At 34.4% G+C, this 23,418-nt stretch overlaps 3 protein-coding genes across 3 annotated transcripts in view; 2 read left to right on the top strand and 1 right to left on the bottom strand.

Moving 5' to 3' along the window:
- Positions 1-326: 326 nt before the first annotated feature.
- Positions 327-7,012, top strand: LOC105138245 (digalactosyldiacylglycerol synthase 1, chloroplastic-like). The gene is made up of 7 exons (XM_011044294.1): positions 327-1,122; positions 2,110-2,142; positions 3,096-3,183; positions 4,509-4,990; positions 5,080-5,346; positions 5,509-5,858; positions 6,205-7,012. Exons 1-7 carry the CDS (start codon positions 493-495, stop codon positions 6,734-6,736), a joined length of 2,382 nt encoding a protein of 793 aa, XP_011042596.1. The 5' UTR covers positions 327-492; the 3' UTR covers positions 6,737-7,012.
- Positions 7,013-16,569: 9,557 nt separating this feature from the next.
- LOC105138244 (aluminum-activated malate transporter 8-like) overlaps positions 16,570-23,418 on the bottom strand; it is a 10,134-nt gene continuing 3,285 nt past the window's right edge. The window contains exons 3-6 of the mRNA XM_011044293.1: positions 18,055-18,324; positions 17,811-17,935; positions 17,535-17,678; positions 16,570-17,122 (exon numbers count right to left, since the gene is read on the bottom strand). Of these exons, the coding sequence (XP_011042595.1) occupies positions 16,628-17,122; positions 17,535-17,678; positions 17,811-17,935; positions 18,055-18,324 (1,034 nt within the window). The 3' untranslated portion in view covers positions 16,570-16,627. The remainder of the gene's footprint in view (positions 17,123-17,534; positions 17,679-17,810; positions 17,936-18,054; positions 18,325-23,418) is intronic.
- Positions 18,710-22,569, top strand: LOC105138243 (uncharacterized). Its single transcript, XM_011044292.1, has 3 exons — positions 18,710-18,917; positions 18,964-20,048; positions 20,738-22,569. The coding sequence occupies exons 2-3, from the start codon at positions 19,137-19,139 to the stop codon at positions 20,888-20,890; spliced, it is 1,065 nt and encodes a 354-aa protein (XP_011042594.1). The 5' UTR covers positions 18,710-18,917; positions 18,964-19,136; the 3' UTR covers positions 20,891-22,569.

Raw genomic sequence — 23,418 nt, 5'->3', positions numbered from 1 at the left:
TAGAATTCGTTTGATAAATTTGTTTTACTGTCTTCAATTATCTACATATTTTTTTAAGAGACCTTGAAAGAAATAAAATAAAATAATGAAAATAATATATGAAATAAAATAAATTGAGTTTCACCTCTTCTAAATATATAAATTCAATTTATTTATTAATTGAATTCAAATTGAACACTATAATTACATTTGAATTGGTTCTAAATAACCTGTAATATTAATTCCTAACAAACAAGCCTTAAGAGTTCAATTGAAATAATATATTTAATTGTGAGACTGAAATGCATTCTGACCAAATTAAAAACATCCCTAACTCTTAGCCGTTGAGATCCTTTAAAAAACAGAGAGCCACCCTCTCCTTCCTCGTTTCTCTGCAGATTTACGTCTCTTCAGTGTTCCCCTTCCACGAAAAACTCTCTGCATAAAAAATAAAAAAATAAAAAAAATCCAAAATTTAAGAAATTAGGAAACCCTAATTGTACAAACTGATCAATGGAAGCAACTTCAACATCAACAAGAACCAATAGCAACAACACGGCTTTCTCTTTAATCTCACGAGGATGGAAAGAGGTCCGTGACTCGGCTGACGCAGATCTCCAACTTATGAGAGCACGAGCCAACTCATTCAAGAACTTAGCCAACTCATTCGATCGCGAAATCGAAAACTTCTTCAATTCAGCTTCAATTGCATCTTTCTCAGTACCTTCACCGCTCAAACCCTCTACTTCGCCCACAGAAATCGATTTTATGAAGAAGTTGCAGCCAAAAATTTCCGAAATTCGGAGAGTTTATTCCGCGCCGGAGATAAGTAAGAAAGTTTTAGAGAAGTGGGGACCTACAGCGAAGTTAGGGATTGATTTGTCGGCGATAAAGAATGCAATTGTGGCGGAGGGGGAGGATGAGGATAGGGTTGGGATTGTGGGGTTTGATAGGAGGAGGAAATTGGGGTTTAGGGAGTTCTGGGGGGAGGGGAAGGAGGAAGGGGGAGGGCAATTCGGGGAATGGGAACCACTACGTGTTCTGAAAAGGAGGTTTAGGGAGTTGGAGAAGAAAAGTGAGTTTGGTGAGATATTTGGCGGGTTTAAGAATAGTGAGTTTGTGGAGAAACTGAAGTCTAGCTTGGTATGTTTTCTGTTATTACTGCTATTTTTTTTTTAATTGTGGTTTGGTTTATTCAACTGTTTGGATGAGAAATTCAGGAATTTTGAGTTTTAAAACTTCCATGAGACTTTGGAAATTAGGGATTTAGTTTGGAGTGTCTGATAGAGTTTTTATTTTGGATGAAGGGTTTTATTGGTCTCTTTATTGGTTTTTGTTAGATCGATAAATGTAGACGACTATATATGATACCACTCAAAAGTTTATTGGTTGTTTATTTTGATCACTCTATGGTTAAACAACAAATTTGAAGGTCTTTTCATGAAACATTAGCTCAAGTAGAAATTTTTGCTACGACATTTGAAGCAGGCGAGGGGGGCTGTAAAGGCCTTGTGTAAAAGCATAAACTTTCTTGGAATGACTGATCTTTAATTAATGTTAAAAGGCCTGATGATGTTGCGTTCTTAATATATTCGTTTATTAGGAAGGTTAACCATAACCATAGGATCCTAATTTCATCACGTAAACTTTTAAGTTCATGTTCAGTGCTGCTGTCAGTTCTATGAAATGCTATGTTAACATGCGCTGTGCTATCTGGTTTGTTGTACCTGGTCAAGTTCAGAGTTCATCTTCAGGAGATTTTCTCTTAGTGTGGAGTGTGCAGTTCCCAGTTGGGAGGAATTCATGAAAACATGTCTGAAATGAATAAGGTAGTCAAGGTCTGGGTGACATAGATGCAGAGCTTGCTTTCAAATCTCAAGGAAGTGTGTTAATCCCTCATGGAGACATTCCTTCCACTGAATGCAATTAGATTGACATTTGAGTGCAAATAAACACCAAAACATTCTCCCTTGGCTTGATGTTTGATACTTAAGCTTGGTAAAATCTTGCAGTTACTGTACAATATCATGGTTTGGAATCATCATTGCATATTTTGCTTTCTTCGATATTCATTTGATGATCATAAGTTGTATTCATTCTCTTAACCAGCTATCCGTTTCTGTTTTTCAGAAAGCAATCCACAAGGAGCCTCAGGAGTCAAAGGTTAGATGCCTACCTGTACAGTCTATCACATTAAATCTAATTGCTGACATGTTTTCCAGAAAGTGAGATGTTCAAGTTTTGCATTCATTAGACTAAAGCTCAAGTCGTGATGAATTGGGAAAGTTCAATCACATCTTAAAATCAGTTTCCCACCTGAAGTTTGTGGCCTTGGACTTGGAAGCAATTGATGACACTGGATGCTGAGACCACTTAAACCCATTGTAAAATGACTCGGACAGCTTAGAATCAAATTATCCATTTAAGAAAATAAACAGAGGAAAAGACAGTTTTAGTGGTAGCTCTAATGTCACTCCAACCAGAGGAATGAACTTAGTATCTATGCTGCTAAGACATTCTTGTGGAAAATTATCTATAATATGCTTACACCTTTTGAAATTCATTTTTTTAATCTGTCATTAAATATTTGTAAATATAAAAAATATTGCAGGTTGATATACTCTTGCCTTAGTAAATGATTTTGAAGTTTCTGTGCCATTAGCGGGAGGGTACTACACTTAGTCTTCCTTTTCTCATTTCTGATAAATAAAAGCAAATAGATACAAAGGCACCAAAGGATTACTGCTCATGGTGATCTCTTGATTTGAAATTGTAAGAGCATACTAAGTCTCTTGATCAGGCTTATCTATTTTGTTTCGTAGACCATAGACTCCCCAGGCTCCACTTTGAGCCTGTTTGGAAAGCTAGAACCTTGCTATGCTTGGCTACTTCTTAACTTACGACTGATAAGATGTTTTCAAGTCAAGAAACACCCTAATCTTAAACCATCATACAAAGCAGACTCCATTATTTACAGTGTACACAAGCTGTTTGGCCTCTGAATGTTCACGCAGGAAAAAATAAATATAATTACTTGTTATTATTACTATCTTTTGAGATGTTTTCTTGAATAATAAGTAATATGCCAAATGTTTGCTTCTGTATGCCTGATGCAGGAAGTACCACCACTGGATGTACCTGAGCTTTTGGCATATTTGGTCAGGCAATCTGAGCCATTCTTGGATCAGTTTGGTGTTAGAAAAGGTAAGCAACTTGAGGGTTTATTTATTTATTTATTGTTTTAGTCTGAACTTCCACTTTGGGTGCAAAGGCATTATTGCTTGCATGCTTACTCGCTTGTGAATGTAATATCTTTGCCAATACTGCTTCATTAGCTGGACTATTCTTGAATGTCGTTCTATTGTGTACCTGAAGAGATCTTTATATTCTGGTAGTAGGAATGACCTTAATTCATTTCATGCTCTTATGTGTGGAAAATTTATGAAATAGTTCCATTTTTATAATGGCAATGAAATTCAAAAGGATGCTGTTAATTGGATAATCGTCATCAGATCAATTAATCCTCATTTGATTAAGATTTTTCATACCAATGTTACTGATTCGATTGTATTGTGGATGCTAAATTGTAATTCTTAATGCTTAAAAAAGTTAAGAATGTTGTCTTGCGAGAAAAAAATGGAGTAATAGGTTCTGGGTCAATCTTTTTGTGGGAGGGTAGAATTTCTGGGAGGAGGGTAGTGAATATATGAGATGGATTGTGTTCCCTTGGAAGTTTTTCTTAAAAAATACACCAGGCCAGGTTGTGATATTCATACTTATGTTGGAGTTTTCATAACTATGGGAAAATTGAATCCCTGCCTCATGCCCTCTCATAATTTTCTCTATGATGTTGGTATTCACTACTGGGAGCACCAGATATGGAAGATTACATCTTCCATTTGCATCTCTCGAAGAAAAAATGTTTCTAAATGCATTTGTAAATTGTGACTGCTGAAAACGACGACTTTTATAATTGTTGATATTCTCTTCCTTTGGGAAACTGACATAGTATCATATCTTTCAAATATTTGTTTATGTGATATTGATTAGGGGTGATCATTTTCGGTTCAGTTCGGTTTTTATCAAAAAAATGTAACCGAACTGGTTTTTTTAAAAAAACCTGAAACCGAACTGAAACTGGTTCAAACCGACTAGTTTTGGTTTTGTTAGTTTAGAACAAAAACCGGTTCAAACCGATTGGTTGCGGTTTGGTTTGGCTCGGTTTTTTCTAATTTGACTCGGTTTTTTGGGTTTGACTTGGTTTTTTTGGTTTGAGTTCGGTTCGGTTTTTACGGTTTTAGGCTTATAAAACTGAACCTAACTGGTTGGTTTTTAAAAAATTCTAACTGGTTTAATCGGTTTTTTTCACCGTTCGGTTTTTTCGGTTATTTTTTTTCCGGTTTTCTCGGTTTAATTGGTTTTTTCATTTTTTCTCACCCTAATACTGATACCTTTCATCGTTCTGGAAAACATGCTTATTGTATATTCGTATACAGTTTGAGTTTTGTAGTGTTCTCATTGTGATTCAGATGTTTGCGACAAGATAGTGGAGGGCTTGTGCAGAAAACGCAAGAACCAATTTTTGTTGCCCTCATTGTCTTCAGGAAAATCGACCCTCGTTGATGAGAATGCAAGTGATGAACTGGATTTAAGAATAGCGAGTGTTCTTCAAAGCACAGGGCATTGTTATGATGGAGGCTTTTGGACTGACTCATCAAAGCATCACCCATCTGACGGGAAGAGACATGTTGCCATTGTCACAACTGCTAGCCTTCCATGGATGACTGGAACAGCTGTTAATCCACTTTTTCGAGCTGCATATTTAGCAAAGTCTGAAAAGCAAAATGTTACTCTGCTGGTTCCATGGCTTTGTAAGTCAGATCAAGTACTAGTTTATCCCAATAATCTCACTTTTACTTCACCAGAAGAGCAGGAGAATTATATACGTAACTGGCTTGAGGAAAGGGTTGGCTTTAAAGCAGATTTTAAGATCTCCTTTTATCCAGGAAAGGTAGCTGATTGATAATCAAAATACGCACCATCTTGTTCATGCTATCGAAGTATAAAACAAGTGACATTTTTGTTCTTGTTGTTCTGTAGTTCTCAAAAGAAAGGAGAAGCATAATACCTGCCGGGGATACTTCCAAGTTTGTTCTGTCAAAGGATGCTGACATTGCCATTCTGGAAGAACCAGAACACCTGAATTGGTATCACCATGGAAAGCGCTGGACTGATAAGTTCAATCATGTTGTTGGAGTTGTCCACACAAATTATCTAGAATACATCAAGAGGGAGAAGAATGGGGCTCTCCAAGCTTTCCTTGTCAAACACATAAACAACTTGGTCACACGAGCATACTGCCATAAGGTAAATTGACTAATTTCTTGGATTTTCTGATCATTGGATATTGAAGATGGCTTCACTATATTTTTTTTTGGTTGCTATTGTAGTGTTAACTATACAATGAGCAGATTTTTGGAATGTTCATCCTATTACTTGGATTAAATTGTTTCATGTTCACCTTTTCAGGTTCTTCGCCTTTCTGCTGCCACCCAGGATTTACCGAAGTCTGTCATTTGCAATGTTCATGGTGTGAATCCAAAATTTTTGAAAATTGGGGAAAAAGTTGCAGCTGAAAGGGAACTTGGGCAGCAAGCTTTCTCAAAAGGAGCATATTTCTTAGGCAAGTTGGTATGGGCCAAGGGATACAAGGAGTTGATAGATTTGCTGGCAAAACACAAGAATGAGCTGGATGGCTTCAAATTAGATGTATTTGGAAATGGAGAGGATGCAAATGAAGTTCAGAGTACAGCGAAAAGATTGGACTTGAATCTCAACTTTCTTAAAGGAAGAGACCATGCTGATGATTCTCTTCATGGGTAAGGATTTGATAGAAGCTGTCTTCTGTTTTTTTTCATATAATGCAAACCGTGAATTGAAACTAAGGAGAACATCTAGATGATCTCTTCTATTTTAATGAATAACTCAAGAAATATAACTGCCAAAAAAAAAAAAAAAAGCCTTGTGTGATGATCAGGTAGAGCTTCTTTTTTGAGCTAGCCGGCTGAAAACTTTCCTGCTGTGCGATCAGTAATGACTCCATCAGAGAATGAAGCATGTCTTTGTCCCTGCTTAAACTATTTGTGTTTTTTGTGGAACATTCCTCTTTTCTTGAAGAGACTAAGTTTTCATAAATCCTTTTGACATTTCCTTCTCTGCTTGAAGGTACAAAGTTTTCATAAATCCCAGTATCAGTGATGTGCTCTGCACAGCCACTGCTGAGGCACTTGCAATGGGAAAATTTGTTGTGTGTGCCGACCACCCATCTAATGAGTACTTCAGGTCATTTCCCAATTGTCTGACTTACAAGACATCTGAGGACTTCGTTGCAAGAGTTAAGGAAGCATTAGCAAATGAACCTCAGCCTCTTACACCCGAGCAAAGATACAACCTCTCATGGGAGGCTGCCACCCAGAGATTTATGCAGTATTCGGAGCTTGATAGAGTCTTGGATTCTGAAAAAGATGTAAATTTGAGCAAAACTAATGGAAAGAGCATCACAAAAGCAGTTTCAATGCCTCATCTGTCTGAGATGATTGATGGAGGGTTGGCGTTTGCCCACTACTGCCTCACAGGGAATGAGTTTCTTAGGCTGTGTACTGGAGCGATACCTGGGACACGGGACCATGACAAGCAGCATTGTAAAGACCTCCATCTCTTGCCTCCGCAAGTAGAGAATCCCATCTATGGATGGTAAGTAAATAATACTGTTGGTATCACAAATCTCCTGTATAATACACTGTATGTAGGAGCCGTTACTTGCTAGTAGAAAGGAATTTTTCATTGTTGATGTATTTATATCCGAAGCATAAGTTCCACAGCCACAGCCACCTCCAAATTTTGTTTTTACTTGTCAATAGATACCAGTAGATGCTAAAAACTGTCGTGTAATTCACACTGCAAGTAAACTGCGCTTTTATGTAAGAAGGTATCAATGACAAATCTCACTCAAGTTGAAGTACATTCGTGGGCTTTTCTGCTGTTTGATTTCTGGCTTTCTCTTTTGGTTTTGCTTATTTTGATAATCCTCTTTTTAATTCATGTCCCTATTATAGGATTGAGCTATTTTTCCCATTGGATATTTTTTAAAGATCAGCTAGCAAAACTACTTTGTAACCATTATCGAGGCACTGTTTGTTTGGTTTGAATGTTGCGGCAGAAACTTTTTAGCTGTTGCGAGGTTTGTTGATGCTTATTGCTCATCTCAGAAGTAAGGTTGCGTCATGGGTGCCTAGGGCGATCTTAAACTTTCCATGAGATATGACATCGATGATGTGGTTTTCTGAAAAGGGTTGAATGGTTGAGAAAATTTGCTGATGAAAATTCAGTTTATTCATTGTAAGCTGAAGGGAGAGTTAGCTAATGATTAATTGAACTTTCCAGGATATTTTTGCCGAAAAAGAAAACAGAAGTTACCTTCATTGTCACGAATTGAACTTTCAATCGGTGATTTTTGTTTCAAAAAACCAGAAAGATCCAAAATTCTTAGTTTTCATATGCAGCGGATCTTCAAAACTGGCGGGTCAAATTAGAAGTTATTTTTTAAATATCAAAATGCATGTTAGTAATATTTTTTTATTTTTTAAAATTTATTTTTAATATTAGCATATCAAAATAATCTAAAACACATATCAAAATAATTTAAAACACATTAAATTTCAACAAAATACAATTTTTTTTTTTGACATGGTGCTTTAGTCGCAAACAATTCAACTGCATAAAGCCAATTTTGCTAAATATATTTTATTTTTCTGAAAAACCTCATGCATAGATGGAGTGGATCTTATGAATCAAAGTGATTTCATGAAGAATCTTTTGATAAGATAAGCTTTATTTGACCTGATAAGATTAGCATATGCGATTTGGGTTAACTCTCGTCAATGTTAACTGTTGTGAGCCTAGCTAGAAGCATATGCTTATAGTTTTGACATCCATGCATTTCAATTATAATAAAAAGGCAGTCCATGATATTGGTTATCTTGAATATTTTGATACAAAATGTAAATATTGAGGGAAATGAAACACTGCCAGCATTTCCTGTGCCATTTTGTAGGCTTACGTAAGGTAGTGTCTGCTGCTGCTGCTGCTTCTCTTTACAGAAACTTATGCACATCTTTGCTGCTGATGCAAACTGACTTCGCTTGTCGAATGTATGGACTCTCAAGGTTGATTGATCTAGACCCTCTCACACTCATTATCATAAAGATCGTTTCGATCAGAAAATCTTGAAAAGAGAAATACGAATTTGATTCAACAAGACAAACGGTGTTGCTGCCACTCACTATACTGTTTGTGTGCTTCATGCGCGTTCATAAAATTTCATGAATGTTCTTGCTAGTAAATTGTAGCTGATTCACAATGACCGAGGTGATTCTCATTTTAGCGTGTGATCCCCATCTACTCTTGTTATTGGCTCTTCATCTGCTAGAGGAGGCTATAAAGAAGATGAAAAAGGTAAGCATCCCTGTGATGAATGTACAGAATTTTTCAAGGCCTGTTGGGGAATCCAAGTTACGCCCATTAGAACTTCTAAAAAAATGAGCGTAGAATTCTGAGGATTGTGGATGAGATTCTTGGTGTCAACATTTTGTGAATATACTTTAGCTAAAAGAGAGAAATCTGTACATGCATGTCTGGTTTATGTAACTTGTAGTTGAATATTATAGAATACGTGCCAAGGGGTTCAGGATAATTATGTACATGATCATGTACCTTCCTGTTCCTTGTGGTAATTTTATTTTGTCATGCATGAATCTATTTCCTATAAGCTGGTCATGCTATAAAAGAAGTGCAGCTTTCGAGCATGGTAAGGCTATGGGATTGCAGCCACTGCTCATTCTGATAGTTTCTAATGGGAGACAGAAGGATAAGTTGTGTAATTATCACAGATAAAAAAATGGCTAAGCAACACAAGATAAAAAGTATTTGGTAAAAGAGCAGTTTGATGATTTCGTAGTTTATAAGCGCGGCATTTCAATAATATTGCATTTTATAACCGCAATATTTGTTTAAATTTTAATTATGTGTTTATTAATTTATTTTCAAATAATACTATTAAAATTTTATAGTTACTGTGATAATTTTTATTTAAAAAAAAATCCAAGACGGAAGAGGAACAACTATTTAGATACATATTTTATTCTGTTTAGAACATCTAATTTAATTCTACCTCTGTTGATGCAGAGGGATGTTCAGCTTTCAAATGGGGCTCAAAAGTGGCATTGCAGCCACCATTGTTGTTTTCTTCCTGAATCCTTGCCAAGCATATGCTACCAAGTCGCATGATTTAACAATATTTTAATGTGCTTAATGCGTATATTCTATGCGATACTCTGCAATCTTTACAGGGTAGTCTACCTTAATTTTTGTCTTGATACCCATCCTTCTCATTTTTGTCCTTGAGTTAATACGATACTGGTGATCATTTGATTATTTTTAGTTTCGTTCGAGTTCAATTTAGTTACTTTAAATTAAAAAACAAATAATCTACATTGTTGTTTTAAGCTTTTAAATAAACTTGTAATTTATTAGAAATCATCAGCCTTAATCAAAACCTTTTCATATATACAAATAATTTACATTGTTGTTTTAAGCTTTCAAATAGACTTGTAATTTGTTGGAAATCATCAGCCTTAATCGAAGCCTTTCCATGAATACACAGCCCCAATCACAACACAATCATATCTAATTCCTTCCTTTTCTCTTGCTCACAATAATGTAATAACGTTAACTTCCTTTTTTATGTAACACGTTATATACTGGATATATATAAATACAAGTGTACTCATAACCAAATCAGTATGGCAGATTTCAAACATTTTCATAATTAATGTTAACATTGTCTTATTTGTTTATAAAATTTCAAAATATATTATAATTTTTTGTCATTCATTAATATTAAATTGTTAAAGTCAATCTTGTGTTTAATATGCTTCTAGCCTTCATAATATTTTCCAGAAAGTGAGAGTTTAAATAACACACATAAAATTTAAATTTAAATTATAAAACATTGTGTTTAAAGGATTTATAAAAAAACAACAAATAATATTGTCATGAAATACCACATGCTAAACAAATAAATATTTATTACACACATCATCCCAATTAAGAAGCACATCAAGAACAACACTACACTTTAATCCCTTAATACTATTGACATCAAAACCTGCAATTCAAAATCTAGAATTATAACATGATAAATTAAATTAGAATATATAAAAATAAAAATTAATATTTTTATCATATGTTTTTAATAAATTCCCTAATTTTTAAACTGATTATCATCTATTGCTAGATGCGACTTTCTCCAAAATTAAAAATTAGACATGTTAGATTGAAAAGATGTTAATTAATAAATTATAAAATAAAGGTATAAGTTTATAAGAAAAATTATCTAGCTAAAGGTTTTCAAAGGTTTCAAAATTATTTATCAAAATTTTAATGTTGGTTGAAACTGGTCATTGATGCAACCAATTTTGACAAAAAAAAGTGCTTAAGTTGTTGTTGGAGAAAGAGAAATTTGAAATTGATTGAGTATATGATTGTTAGTGTTAAAGGCTAATCTAGAAGTCATTGTGGATATAGGAATAATTACCATAGGTTGTGCAACCTTTAAAAATATCTTATATTTCAAAGCATTACTCTTCCACTAGCCTAAAATATCTAACATATTATCATTATGATCCTCACAATTATTAAACAAACATCTCTGAACGTTATTTCTATTTTCCACACTATCTTTTGTCTGTAAATGCCTTTTGAATCAAACCAAAGTGTTAACATCTACCTTTGTGTTATCAAAAGCATTAGCACCTTATTTATGTCTATTATTATCCACCACTTCATTAACTTTCAAATAAAACTCATATAAGCTCACAAAAGTATATTTTACATTCTTTGTTAGCAATTATGCTTTGTCATAACCATACAAGTCACCAAAATAAAATTTTATATATTTTAACTTGAAATGTTGATTTAAGACATTTACCACATATAACAAAATATTCTAATTTCCATCATAATTTTAATACTTCTCAAACTTTAACATCATTTTCATCACCATTTCACTTAAGAGATTATCTCTACTTTTATATAATTACAATAAGTTTATGTGCATGTAAAGCAATTCATTGAAGAAAGAATTTGATGTGATATGTAGTGAGCCAAATTCTTAATGTAACCATGTAAAAAATCTTTAGGAACTTCACCAAAGTTCTATCATTTTCCCAATCTTCCAAACTAGGTGATCTTATTTTTTTTTTATTATCTTTTTAATCAACCTCTAAAAAATAACTCATATACCTAGGTTCATTTTCACCTAACCTTACAAATACCTTTTCTAATTTTTCAGCAACTTTTAATATAAGATAAGTTGAATTCTATCGAGTAGCAATATCTAAACATAATGATTTCTTACACTCTATATGCAATTTTTCCACACACTTCTTATATGCAAATTGCCTAGAAGGTAAAGATCTCACAAACCTAATTGCATTTTGAATCTTAACAATTGTAATATCAATCTTTTTTAAGCCATCACACATAATAAGGTTAATAATATGTGCGTAACATCTAACATATAAATACTCATTTGATAGTATATTAGTTGACCAATCTTTTATTACATTCTTTAAATATAAAATAGTCACATTATTAGAGCTTGCATTGTCTACTGTGTTGCGATATCACGGTTGCACAAATTAATTACCTTAGCTTAAAACACACAAGATAGTATAGAGCAAGCAAGGAGTCGATCCCATGAGAAAGTTTCAAGTCAGATTATTATGTTGTACGTTATGTAATTGGGGGGGATTTAGTTTGTGATTATCTAAACTATTGCAGTAATAAAACTAACAAACAAAAACAATTAAAACCGAAATTTATCAAGAAAATAACCCTTGGTCGCAAGCACACATCCACCAATGGAAGTTATAACCGATCCTTAAAACTAAAATTGTAGTTTATGTTCTAAATTTTTATCTTTTCTTAACATTGATTAATTAACGGATCCGCCGTATAACTAATCCTAACCAACAAATAATTAAAGTGTCCGCACTAATGATTCCATTTAATGCACTAAGATTAACATATAAGATTAGTCTTGCATAACTATTGAACAACTACTATTAAAGAATGAAGAATGCATATTTTTGAGTTTCTTAGAGGAGGGGGGTGTTTTTATCCTCTTGGGTGGCTGCCCCCCTTCTCTTCTCTCATTCTTTTTATATCCTAGGAAACTCTAGTCTCTATTTTACAAAATAGTCCTCCTTTAAGTTGGCAATTTACATTTAAGTACTTTAATAACTATTTTCCCTAAAAAGGAGAAATAGCCTTGCATAAAATCTTTAAGTTCTGACTTAGAGGAGCTAAATTGTTGATATAAAAACTTGGATATATAAAAACTTGGATGTCGGTTTAGAAGCTTCAGAACGTAATTTGGATTGTTTCTTCATGAAACCTGTTTGTTGGCAGAATTCAGTTGTCACCTTTAAAAAATTATATCTCCCTCATATGACATTGTTTTGGCTGAAATTTGGAGCATTAATAGATCTTTGAGTCAGGAATCCAAAAAAATTAAGTTTGGATCAATTGGACTTCTGTAGCTCCAGATATTCAAGTTTGAATGGCCGAAGGTCAACATTGGCAGATTGCGAGATTTGATTTTGAGAGCTATGATTTCTATGCTCTTCTTTATGTTATTTGCTTGCCTTAGATGTCCAGAAAGGTATGGATGTTAGCTTTTTAATGCCACTAGAATTACTTCATTTCGACATCTAGAGCTCACGCTTTGCACAAAACATCGACTAAAAGTTAAATCTGCCAATTATCTTCAATTTACTTCTTTTTGCATCTTTCATCCAAAAGTACCTTCAAAACATAAAACAAAGAATATCAAGACATTTTACATATAAAACATGGACAAAATATTAGGTAGATGTGGATGAAATTATCAAATAATATGGTTACATCATACTGCAATAGTAAAAAAATTATCAATCCCCTAACTTAACAAACAATTCTCAATACCTTAATAAATTATCTCACCCATATGATTAGAAACTTAACAAAATTAAGAATTTTTTTATGCAAATTCCATGCATTATCAATCCAATAAGTTATTAAGAACATATAGTTAATATTTTAGATTGATGTAAATGTATATGTTGTTAAACACATTCATTGACCCTTAAGAGCTGTCCTTAATATTTCATTCTCTTCAATATAAAGTTTTAAACAATTTCTTATAATAGTGAAATAATAAGGAATGTCAAATCTAGGTTGTATGGTCCTATAAAAATAATTGAAATCCCAGACCCTTCATAAAATTAAAAGGCACTCATCAATTATAACCATCAATACTAGTGTTTGTTTGCATTTATCATAATTATAACCAATTGCCTTTAGAGTTCCCACATTTCGATCTCCTGATTCACCTTTCTCTTTTTCAGGTTGTAATACCAAAATGTTTTGTTTCCTATCAACCACAAAAGAAAAATACCAAAACTTTTTGTTTCCTATCAACCACAAAAGAAACTTTTTACATACTTTTAAAGGATTTAATGTATTACTTGTGCAATTAATAATAGTATGACATGCATAATCATTTCCATAATAATTACATTCAGATTTAAGGGCTTTAGGATCACCATCAAGTTTTGTAAAGTGATTTTAAATTTGTGATTTTTTTTTCTATCATCAATATTTATTTTCTTTGATATAAGAACTTCAAGCTGTTTACCTTTATTATCCGTAACATATCCTGCAGTGGTTGATGCTAGTGTAATGTTTGAAGTTAGGGCATTGATTACTATTAGGGTAGTGCTAGTTGATGAAGCATTTTGATTTTTAAGGTTTTCCATCTGTAGTCACAAAATGAAAACATGTTAACAACATTTGCTTGATAACATAACATAAAGTCATTAACTTGATTTCATCTCGCAACCCAATCAATTCAATTCACAATTCTCATGATAATCTCTCATCGAGAAATACAATTTGATAACCTAGATAGAGCAAGGAATGTAAATTGACAAGACATTCTATTAACATCATGAATTAAAAACTAAAAAAAAAAGAAGCTAGCATAATATCAAATTAACTACTAGGCATAAAGGAAAATCGACTATACAACTACCTACAATTCAATTTAACATTGAAATACCCATCATATTACAAGATTGATAAGAATCAAATTTTCCAGAATTTTCTTATTAAAACATTTTGAAAATGATAGAAAGGCTTTTTTCCTTTTAAAATTTAAATAGAAAGGAAAGCCTCTTTTAAAAGGTTTTATTGTATGTATCAAAATACAAAAAATAAAAAATAAAATACAATGATAAACCAACCTTAGGTGTTGGTGTTGTTATCTTTTGAGACAAAATAGTTGGATCAGCTTCTTGCTAGTGTTATGTCAATGTCTATTATTGACTAAAGAAGTGGGGATTGAAGAGAAAGATAATATGAGAAAGAGAGCAAAAGAGTGAGTGGTGACAGATGAAGTAGTTGGCAAAGCCTAAATTTTCAACATATAGTTTGGTACAAACTATAATGTTTTTTCAAATTTTAAGGTTTTCTATGTAGATTGGATAGGGTTTCAGGTCGGGAAATGCAATATTCATACCTTACTCAAACTTGATCTTTTGACTTCAGGTATCACCCAAACCTGACCCGAACGTAAACGAACAAAATTTTTTATCATCCTTAAGCATGTGTGTGAGTGTAGGTACAAAGCCCACTTTGTCTAGAACCTCTCTTATCTAAGAACTACCAATTTTATAAACACCAATAATTTTTTTTCCCTTTCCTACAAGAGATAAAATATTTTTTTTAAAAGGTTTTGAGTTTCACTAAAATATGTAAACCAAAGATTTTTTGAGATTAATTTTTTATTCACCCATAATTTATTTAAAACATGTTAATATTCCATATTAAAGAACTTATGTAAGAGATTAAGTACCAACAAGTTTTAACCCAAAAAGTGAGTGGACTCCACTTTTAATTTGGCTTCAAATATATCCATTAACCATATTTTAACAAATTTTTCAACAATTCCATTGGGAATTATGATGTCGATGAATATCAAATATAAACATCAACGGAATATTTAGTTGGCATTTAGCAATTTTCTAGTATTGTTTTCTTTTTTATTTTATTTTAATACATAAATTATAAGAGGTTTTGATTTAATTCTTTTTTTATTAATTAGTTTCGGTTGGTATTAGTTAACGACAATCTATCACCAAATAAAAGATTGATGTAAGTTCATTATGACAAATTAGAAACTGAATCATCACCTGATTACAATGTTTTAAGATTTAAAAAATTTAAATTGAAAAACTAAAATAAAAATCAAAATCAAAATTTTAATTTTAATTCTCATTTGAGTTTAAAAATAAGTTTTTATATTAAAAAGTTGTTTAATTGATTGAATTGAATACTTTAGTATTTTAACATAAGGACATTATCATTCAAACACACCATAGCTCTTACATTTAAGAAAACATGTTTGTTAACCTTGAGAGGTGTAGCACAATTAGTCAAGTTCTAGGTTTGCTCCTTAGAGATCACTAGTTCGAGTCCCATAAATCTCAAGGCCACTGGAGATTTATATAGTTGTTAACTTTAGGGCTTATGAGATTAATTGAGATGCATATAAGTTAGTTAGTCCGAACATTCATATTAATAAAAAAAAATGATAAAAGTTATCGATCAAAATATGAATAATTCATGAAATTTTGTATAGTAAAACCTATAGAAAACTGGTCGTGCTCTTAGCCAAGCAAAGCAAGGCTTGATTAACGAAGGGAGAAATATCTATTAAGTTTGGCTCAAGCTCTTGTCATCTAAAGAAATAATTTATTTTTATATTTTAAAAATATTTTTTTTAAAAAATATTTTTTTATATTTTTAGATTTTGAAATGCTTACATTAAAAATAAAATTTAAAAATAATTTTTTTAATATATTTCAAAATTAAAAATACTTTAAAAAGTATCTATTAACTCATTACTAAACTAAAGGGGTTTTATGAACCAAAACATATCCCAACTTTGTGCTTTTCTTGTATATATATGGGCAGCATTAGCATGATTTATTTAACCATTTGTATGTAAAAGATAATTTGTTATGACTGGATCGATGGATTTGGATGTAGATGGTCTATTTACTACTCAATGTCAACGGGTAGTTTCAATATTTGAAAAATTTAGGCTGTAAGAAACTCTTATTGTTAAAAAAAAAAAGAAGAAGCAGAAGAAGTAAGTACTCTAAATAGAACTGACAATAGCCTAGGAAAAAGAATAAGTTAAATTATATAATTTTATCCTAAGCTTTTAGTCAGACTAAAACAAGTTTCTAAACTTTTTTTAATTTAATTATTATTAACACTTGTTTTTTATTAAAAAAATCCTATTTATTCAAAGCTCAGGATAGAATTGGATAATTTAGCTTAAAAGTATACTGTTTTATTAATTTCCACAATTTCAATTTCATTATCAGACATGTTACAAGGGAGTTAATACAATAGGAGAATTTGTTGAATAATATTGACGTCCGTCGCAATAGATTACATGTTTGTCAGTGTAAAATATTTACACCTCCAGACGCTGACCAGGCATTGGACCTTGAGTATTCTCACTTTCTGGTGAATCCGCAGACTTCCCGTCTATTGCAATAATAACACGGTCAGCATCACCTTCTAAAACAGGTTTTATGCTTCCCCGGTGAAGAAACTGCGGTTTCTCTAGGGAGACAGTCGATTCCACACTCTTGAAGTGTGCTAGATTAGAGAGCTCGTGCACTGATTCAGATAAATTTTCCACGCATTTAACAATCTCAATTATTATTGAAGCAACTGTTGCAGCTGGTACAATTGCTAAAAGGTCTTGATCCTGGTCCAATGAGACAGTTTTAATAGCAATTTTGAGATCCTTGATGGCAGTTTTCGAGTTCTCCACATGGACATTTGCTGAAGATGGAAGAGTCATTGTTTTGATAGCTGAGGCCAATGATTCCAGCGCCATGCTGCATTCTATAAACATCCTTGTACACGGTCCTTGGATTTTGCATCGGAAGTTCAGTGGTGCCTGAAAAGTGTAGCATAATATGTTTCAGCTTTTGACATTAACCATTTGTCAGATAGAAAAATCTCTCAAAAGCAGCTTTGTCGGGTGATTTAATGAAAACACTTTGGATGGTGTGCATGTCATAAATTCAACTATTAATACAATTGGAATATTAATATTGAATAGAGGAAAGTATATTTGGTGGACTTAGCGTGATGGAATCATTAGATTAGCGTGATGGAATCATTAGATGTTGATATCTAATTTAAAATTGTTCTTTTAGTTAAAAAATGGCTCAATCTAAATGTGGTAGGGAAAACTTCAAAAGGAATTGGCAGAAAGTACGGAATGTTTCAGGTGAGAATTGTACTTCTATTTCCTACACGTGGGCAACATTAGCATGTAGACGGCGTACCATGCCGTGGTATATTACTTGGTTATGAGAGTTGATGTAGGCATCAAGAGCTTCAATCTGGTAAGCACATTGACGTGAGAGGGCTCCAATCTTCAGGTATTGTTTCCATGGATGCCGGAAACCAAAGCGGCCATGTCCAGGTTCCCATCTTGCTAGATTTGCCTGCATTAAGTGTAAGATCATTCACTAAATCTATTAGCATAGCCAATAGATGATAAAATGAATCGAAGATAGTGGCACTCACGCAAAGACAAAAATGCATGTAAGTGGAATTTAAGTGGAAACAGTATGTACCACGGATTCTTCAGTGGATTTCGAGTTTAGGACTTTTTTATATCCTTGAAGAAATGATTTATCAGAGTTGGAGACCTTAACATTCCTTCCATCCTCTAAAGGCTGGAAAAATTCACCTTCAAAACCTGTAATACTCTACTGTTTAGTTGCCTTTCATGTTAAATAATATCCAGGTAAAACTAACTAACAAAGTTTTTATTTATTTGTTTATGGAAACTAACAAAGTTAATAAGTTGAGTAATACCTTCTAGGTATTTTGCAAGCTTTTCTACATTGGAAGCGACCAACTTATGAAGATCCTCGCCGGCCCAAACTGGAAAAATGAACGATAAAAGTATGCAGGTCGCTCCACCTATGAGCACTGTTGACAGCCTTTGATGTGTCAGGACTAAGAGTTTTTCAACTCGATACCCCGAAACAGATACTAGACTGAATGCTAGTATAAATATCACGAATCCATAGTCATATCTTGCCTTGATTCGTGGGAAGAACCGTGTGAATGTAGACGCTGCCGCTGCATAAACACAACTTAAACTTGCGTTATCATGTTATAAAGAGTGTCATTAAACATTTTAGCATAGGTTTGCTTATGCTAGCCTGTATACAGGGTGTTCAAAACCCAGATTGGTTCGGTCTAAAATTTCCAACCAAACTGGATTTCTTAATTTCTAAAAAATTTAATGCAAACCAAATTGAAAACCAGTTTAAACAAACCTGTTCGGTTCTATTCAATTGAAGTTGGTTTTTTGGCTTTAAAAACTTAAAATTTAGAATATGTGTGGGTTAAAAAATTATTTGAATAATTTGGTTGAATCTTCTCCCACTAATTGCAAACACGGGTACAATTCCTCTTTTCTAAAACACAAGAAAGCAAGGTTCAATGTTCAAAAGCTCTAGCTATGGGGGGAAAAAGCTCTCTTTCAAAAAACCCAGCCACCGTTCCAGACAAACATAATTCCTTCTCACAAACACAGAAAACAACCTGATCTTCCAAACAAGCCATCTTACCCCCAGCCTCAGCTACCATCCATCACCTTAAACACTCAGACTTCAACAAACTACCGTGGTTTTCACCTACAATGTTACTTTGAAAACTTCCCAAGTTGGGTCGATTACCATCAGCTCAAAGACCGTTTCAGAAAACAGGGCAAAGTTATTAAGTTGTTTGTTTCTCAGAAAACAAATCAAGCAGGAAAGCATTTTGGCTTCGTCACCATCCTCTCGAATCTGTCAGACAAAACTCTGCTAGAATGTTTAAATGACATATGGTTTGATACCTACAAATTGAGAGTTAATGTGGCTAAGCACAGAAAAAAAGATGCAGTGATGAAACAGAAAACAGTGGTAACAGGGAAACAAATATCCAAGCTCAACAACAAAGCCAAGGTCCCCATCCGTGTAAGAGACAACCGAAGCTATCTTGAGGCAGTAAGATTAGGGAGTCAAGTGCATCAAGCGTCTGATAATGCCACACCACGTCCTCATAACTTCATCTCTTTCAACACTACAGATGAGGAAATTCTATGGTTAAGAAATAGTCTTATAGGCAAGATATCTCAAGGGGTAGATTATGCACAAATCAGACATGGATTAATTCAACTAGGCATCTGCTTCTCTGCTGTCCGTTTCCTGGGGGGTTCCCAGGCAATCATAAGCTTTGATGGTGAGAAATCTATGCAACAAGCCATGCAGAAAGGTATGGAATGCTGGAAGCTCTACTTTGATGAAGTTCGCCCGTGGACGGAAGAAGATGTGACAGAGAGTCGTCTAGCATGGATCTCCATCTCTCATTTGCCTATCTCTGGCTGGAGTCTGAGATGTATCTCAAACCTCCTCATGAACCATGGACGGGTGATAGGTTTTGACAAGACCAGCCTAAAAATCTCTGAACTTCACAGCGTGAAAATCCTTATAGGTACCCACTTGCCGGAGATCCACGACTCTATAGATCTCATGCTAAACTCCAAGTTAGTACACATACAGCTGGATGAGATTGACCCTTTAAGATATCCAGAGGCAAAAGGAATTTCATACTCCATGGTAGAATTTCAAACCACATTACTTCAGGGAGAAGATGCTGACAGTGACTCAGATGATGAAGTGTACACTGATCTGGCTTTTGACTTGGCAGGAGATGACAACATTTGCAGGCTGGCTATTGCTGCTAAGAATTTTAGAGCTGATGACAAGGCACACACGCTGGAGGCAAGGAAGCACAACCCACATGGGACATATGAGGTCTACGATCATAGCTTTCCGGCCATAATAAATGCCACTGACAACACAGAACGGCTACGTATCTCTTTCCAGGTCTACGATCTCTTTCCAGAAATAGTGGCTCCAAGGACCCCTACCACTGTTTCTTTCCTAACAAGCTTTCCCAAAATCAACTCCAAGCAAAACAGGTTCTTGTCTTATACGATGTAAATTTAGCAAGCCTACTAGAGTACTAAAGCATGGCCTTCAAAAATGACTTTTTCTTGCCATAACCTTATACCCCTGTCAGCAGTTATAATTCTTTAAAATCCCACTGCAAAGCCTAAACTACATATCATTGTTGAAGATCTCTTTCCAAAAATAGTGGCTCCAAGGACCCCCACGTCTGCTCCCTCTAATTTAGAAAAAAATGAGGATAATTGGTCTTAAAGAACTGATTTTCAACACTATCCAGTTATAAAGGGCTTATATGCTGTTTCTTGTGTGAAGTTTTTAGAATAATGTGGGCGGGACTGAAATTCAACTATAAGAGGTTATGCACATGAAACTATCTGGTGGGATGCAAGCATATACATTGTCTCTCAAAAGTAATTGGCAAAAGAATACAACGCATTTAACATCATAATATATGGCCAAGGCTAGTCGACATATTGTTTCTTGCATTTAACGCAATGACAAGAAAACATCATAATATACAACGCATTTATGAGGTCTACGATCATAGCTTTCCAGCCACAATAAATGCCACTGACAACACAGAACGGCTACATATCATTGTTGAAGATCTCTTTCCAGAAATAACGGCTCCAAGGACCCCCCACCACTGTTTCTCTCCTAACAAGCTTTCCCAAAATCAACTCTAAGCAGAACGGGGCCTTGTCTTATACAACGTAAATTCAGCAAGCCCACTGGAGCACCAAAGCATGGCCTTCAAAAAAGACTTTTTCTCGCCACAACCTTATACCCCTGTCAGCAGTGATAATTCTTTAGAATCCCACTGCAAAGTCCAAGGCCCGCCTCTTACACCCAACCAACATCGGACCACAACAACCAAACAACCAAGACTAAAAAAAATATCCTCCACTGGGAGTCTCCTCTCCTTGCACTCTTCAGCAAGCATATCTTCTATAGACTCTTACATCAGGGTGAATAATAACCGTAACCTAAAGAAATCTGCAGCGGAGTCGTCTCATAATGAAGTCAATAAAATGATCCATTTGGGAGAAGCTTTGGGTCTTGGTAATTCAGCTCTCTTGGAAAAATTTTATGGGCTTATCATAAGACAGCTAGAAAATGAGAGGGAAGATTGGCAGAAACAATAATGAATAGTAAGTTTTCATCCCTGTCCTTGCAGATAGATCTTTTAATTCTATCATGAATATTCTTTCTTGGAATTCCTGTGGCTTGGGCATGATGAGGAAACGAAGAAGAATCATGAAATTAATATCAGAATATAAGATTGATATATGTTTCTTGCTGGAAACTAAGCTAGCTAATTGTTCAATTGGCTTTGTATCTCGTATTTGGAATCAAAATCATGTTAGTTGGTTTAGTAATGATGCTCAGGGATCAAAAGGAGGTCTGCTTGCTATGTGCAAAAACACTAACTTTGAAGTCTTTAATATTGAATATGGTCATGGTTGGATCGGTTTATATGGTAAACATGTTCATAGTGATTTTCATTACTTTGTTATTGGCATCTATGCTCCTTGTAACTATCTGGACAGACAAAAACTTTGGGATGATCTCATTCTTCTTAAGCACGCTTTTGAAGTTCCCTGGATAATAACAGGAGATTTTAATGAAACACTCTCTCATAAAGACAGAAACAGTGGAATCTGTCATCCTGCAGGTTCAAATTCTTTTAGCAGATTTCTGCAGTCTTGTGAGCTCACTGAATACCCTTTAGCAGAAGGTCACTTTACTTGGTTCAGAGGAGGGTCCAAGAGCAAACTAGACCGTATGTTTGCAAACTCATCCTGCCATCTTCACTTCCCCAGTTTATCTCTTCGACGACTTCCAAGAGAGTTCTCGGATCATTGCCCTTTAATTCTATCTAGCTTCTTGCAGGACCATGGATGGCGTCCTTTTCGTTTCTTGGACTGTTGGACTGAGTACCCAAATTTCAAGCATATTATTGAAAACTTCTGGAATGATGCATGCTCCCTTCACCCTGGCCGCTTTAAATTTCTCAAAAAACTCAATCATATTGCAGTCAGATTAAGGCAATGGAATAAGCTTGAATTTGGAAATCAAGAAGCTACCCTTCAACGAACCCTTTCAGCTATCAACATGCTAGAGGAAAAATGTGAAGCAGAAGGTATAACCGACCAAGAGTAGGAGCATTTAGACTTTTTGTTGAAAGACCGCTGGGTTCACAACAATCACATTGAATCTATTTGGAGGCAGAAATCAAGACAGATGTGGTGCAAATTGGGTGATAGAAATAACAAGTTCTTTCATTTGATTGCCAATTTCAGGAAGGCTAAATCATCTATCCTTAAAATCCACCATAATGACAACACTTTTGATTTTCAGCAGGGTATTAAGTAGGCCGTTGTGGATTATTTCTCTGAGCTGTATGACTCCCCCTTTGGAAAAAAGCCGCAGTTAAATCCCTTGGGTTTCAAATGCCTCTCTAAAGAATCCTCTGAATGGCTGGAGCAGGAAATCACAATGGAAGAAGTGAAACGCAGTGTATGGGATTGTGATGGGTCAAAATGTCCTGGACCAGATGGTTTCAACTTCAAATTCTACAGATTAGCATGGGATTTCATTGCTCAAGACATCCTTGATATAGTCTTAAGCTTCTTCAGAACAGGAAGGTTGTCCAAAGGAATCAATACAACCTACGTAACTCTCCTCTCCAAGACAGTAGAACCCATAGAGTTTAAAGATTTTCGGCCCATCAGCATGATTCATGGTATCTACAAGATCATTGCCAAAATCCTTGCATCTAGACTGAAAACTGTTATGCAAGATATCATTAGCATTAACCAATCAACGTTTATAGCAGACCACAATATTATAGATGGCTTTATGATTGCAAATGAGCTGGTGAGTGATCTAAAAAGGCGAAAAACGACAGGTCTGATTTTCAAGATCGATTTCCATAAAGCCTTCGACTCAGTCTCCTAGGATTACCTAGATGACATCATGGGTTATATGGGGTTTGGCAGAAAATGGAGAACTATGATTTATGAATGTCTTTCTTCATCAAAACTCTCGGTCCTGATCAATGGATCTCCTTTAAAAGAATTCTCTATTCGGTGAGGACTACGTCAAGGAGACCCGATTTCCCCTTTTCTGTTTGACATAGCTGTTGAGGGTCTCTCGGTTCTCTTTCAAGGGGCATCTAGTGGGAATATTATCAAAGGGTTGCAATTTGCAT

Source organism: Populus euphratica, unplaced genomic scaffold (genome assembly GCF_000495115.2).
Source record: "Populus euphratica unplaced genomic scaffold, PopEup_1.0 scaffold74.1, whole genome shotgun sequence".
In the NCBI taxonomy this organism is placed as follows: Eukaryota; Viridiplantae; Streptophyta; class Magnoliopsida; order Malpighiales; family Salicaceae; genus Populus; species Populus euphratica.
This window is presented reverse-complemented; position numbering and strand designations above follow the sequence as displayed.

What these genes read in the sequence shown, in the direction of transcription:
- LOC105138245 (XM_011044294.1), top strand. Translation starts at nt 493, where the DNA reads ATGGAAGCAACTTCAACATCAACAAGAACCAATAGCAACAACACGGCT. An exon ending in AGAAACTGAAGTCTAGCTTG is followed by an intron (nt 1,123 to 2,109) that starts GTATGTTTTCTG and finishes TCTGTTTTTCAG; the next exon opens with AAAGCAATCCACAAGGAGCC. An exon ending in TCAGTTTGGTGTTAGAAAAG is followed by an intron (nt 3,184 to 4,508) that starts GTAAGCAACTTG and finishes ATTGTGATTCAG; the next exon opens with ATGTTTGCGACAAGATAGTG.
- LOC105138243 (XM_011044292.1), top strand. Translation starts at nt 19,137, where the DNA reads ATGAAACAGAAAACAGTGGTAACAGGGAAACAAATATCCAAGCTCAAC. An exon ending in ACCCACATGGGACATATGAG is followed by an intron (nt 20,049 to 20,737) that starts GTCTACGATCAT and finishes CGCATTTATGAG; the next exon opens with GTCTACGATCATAGCTTTCC.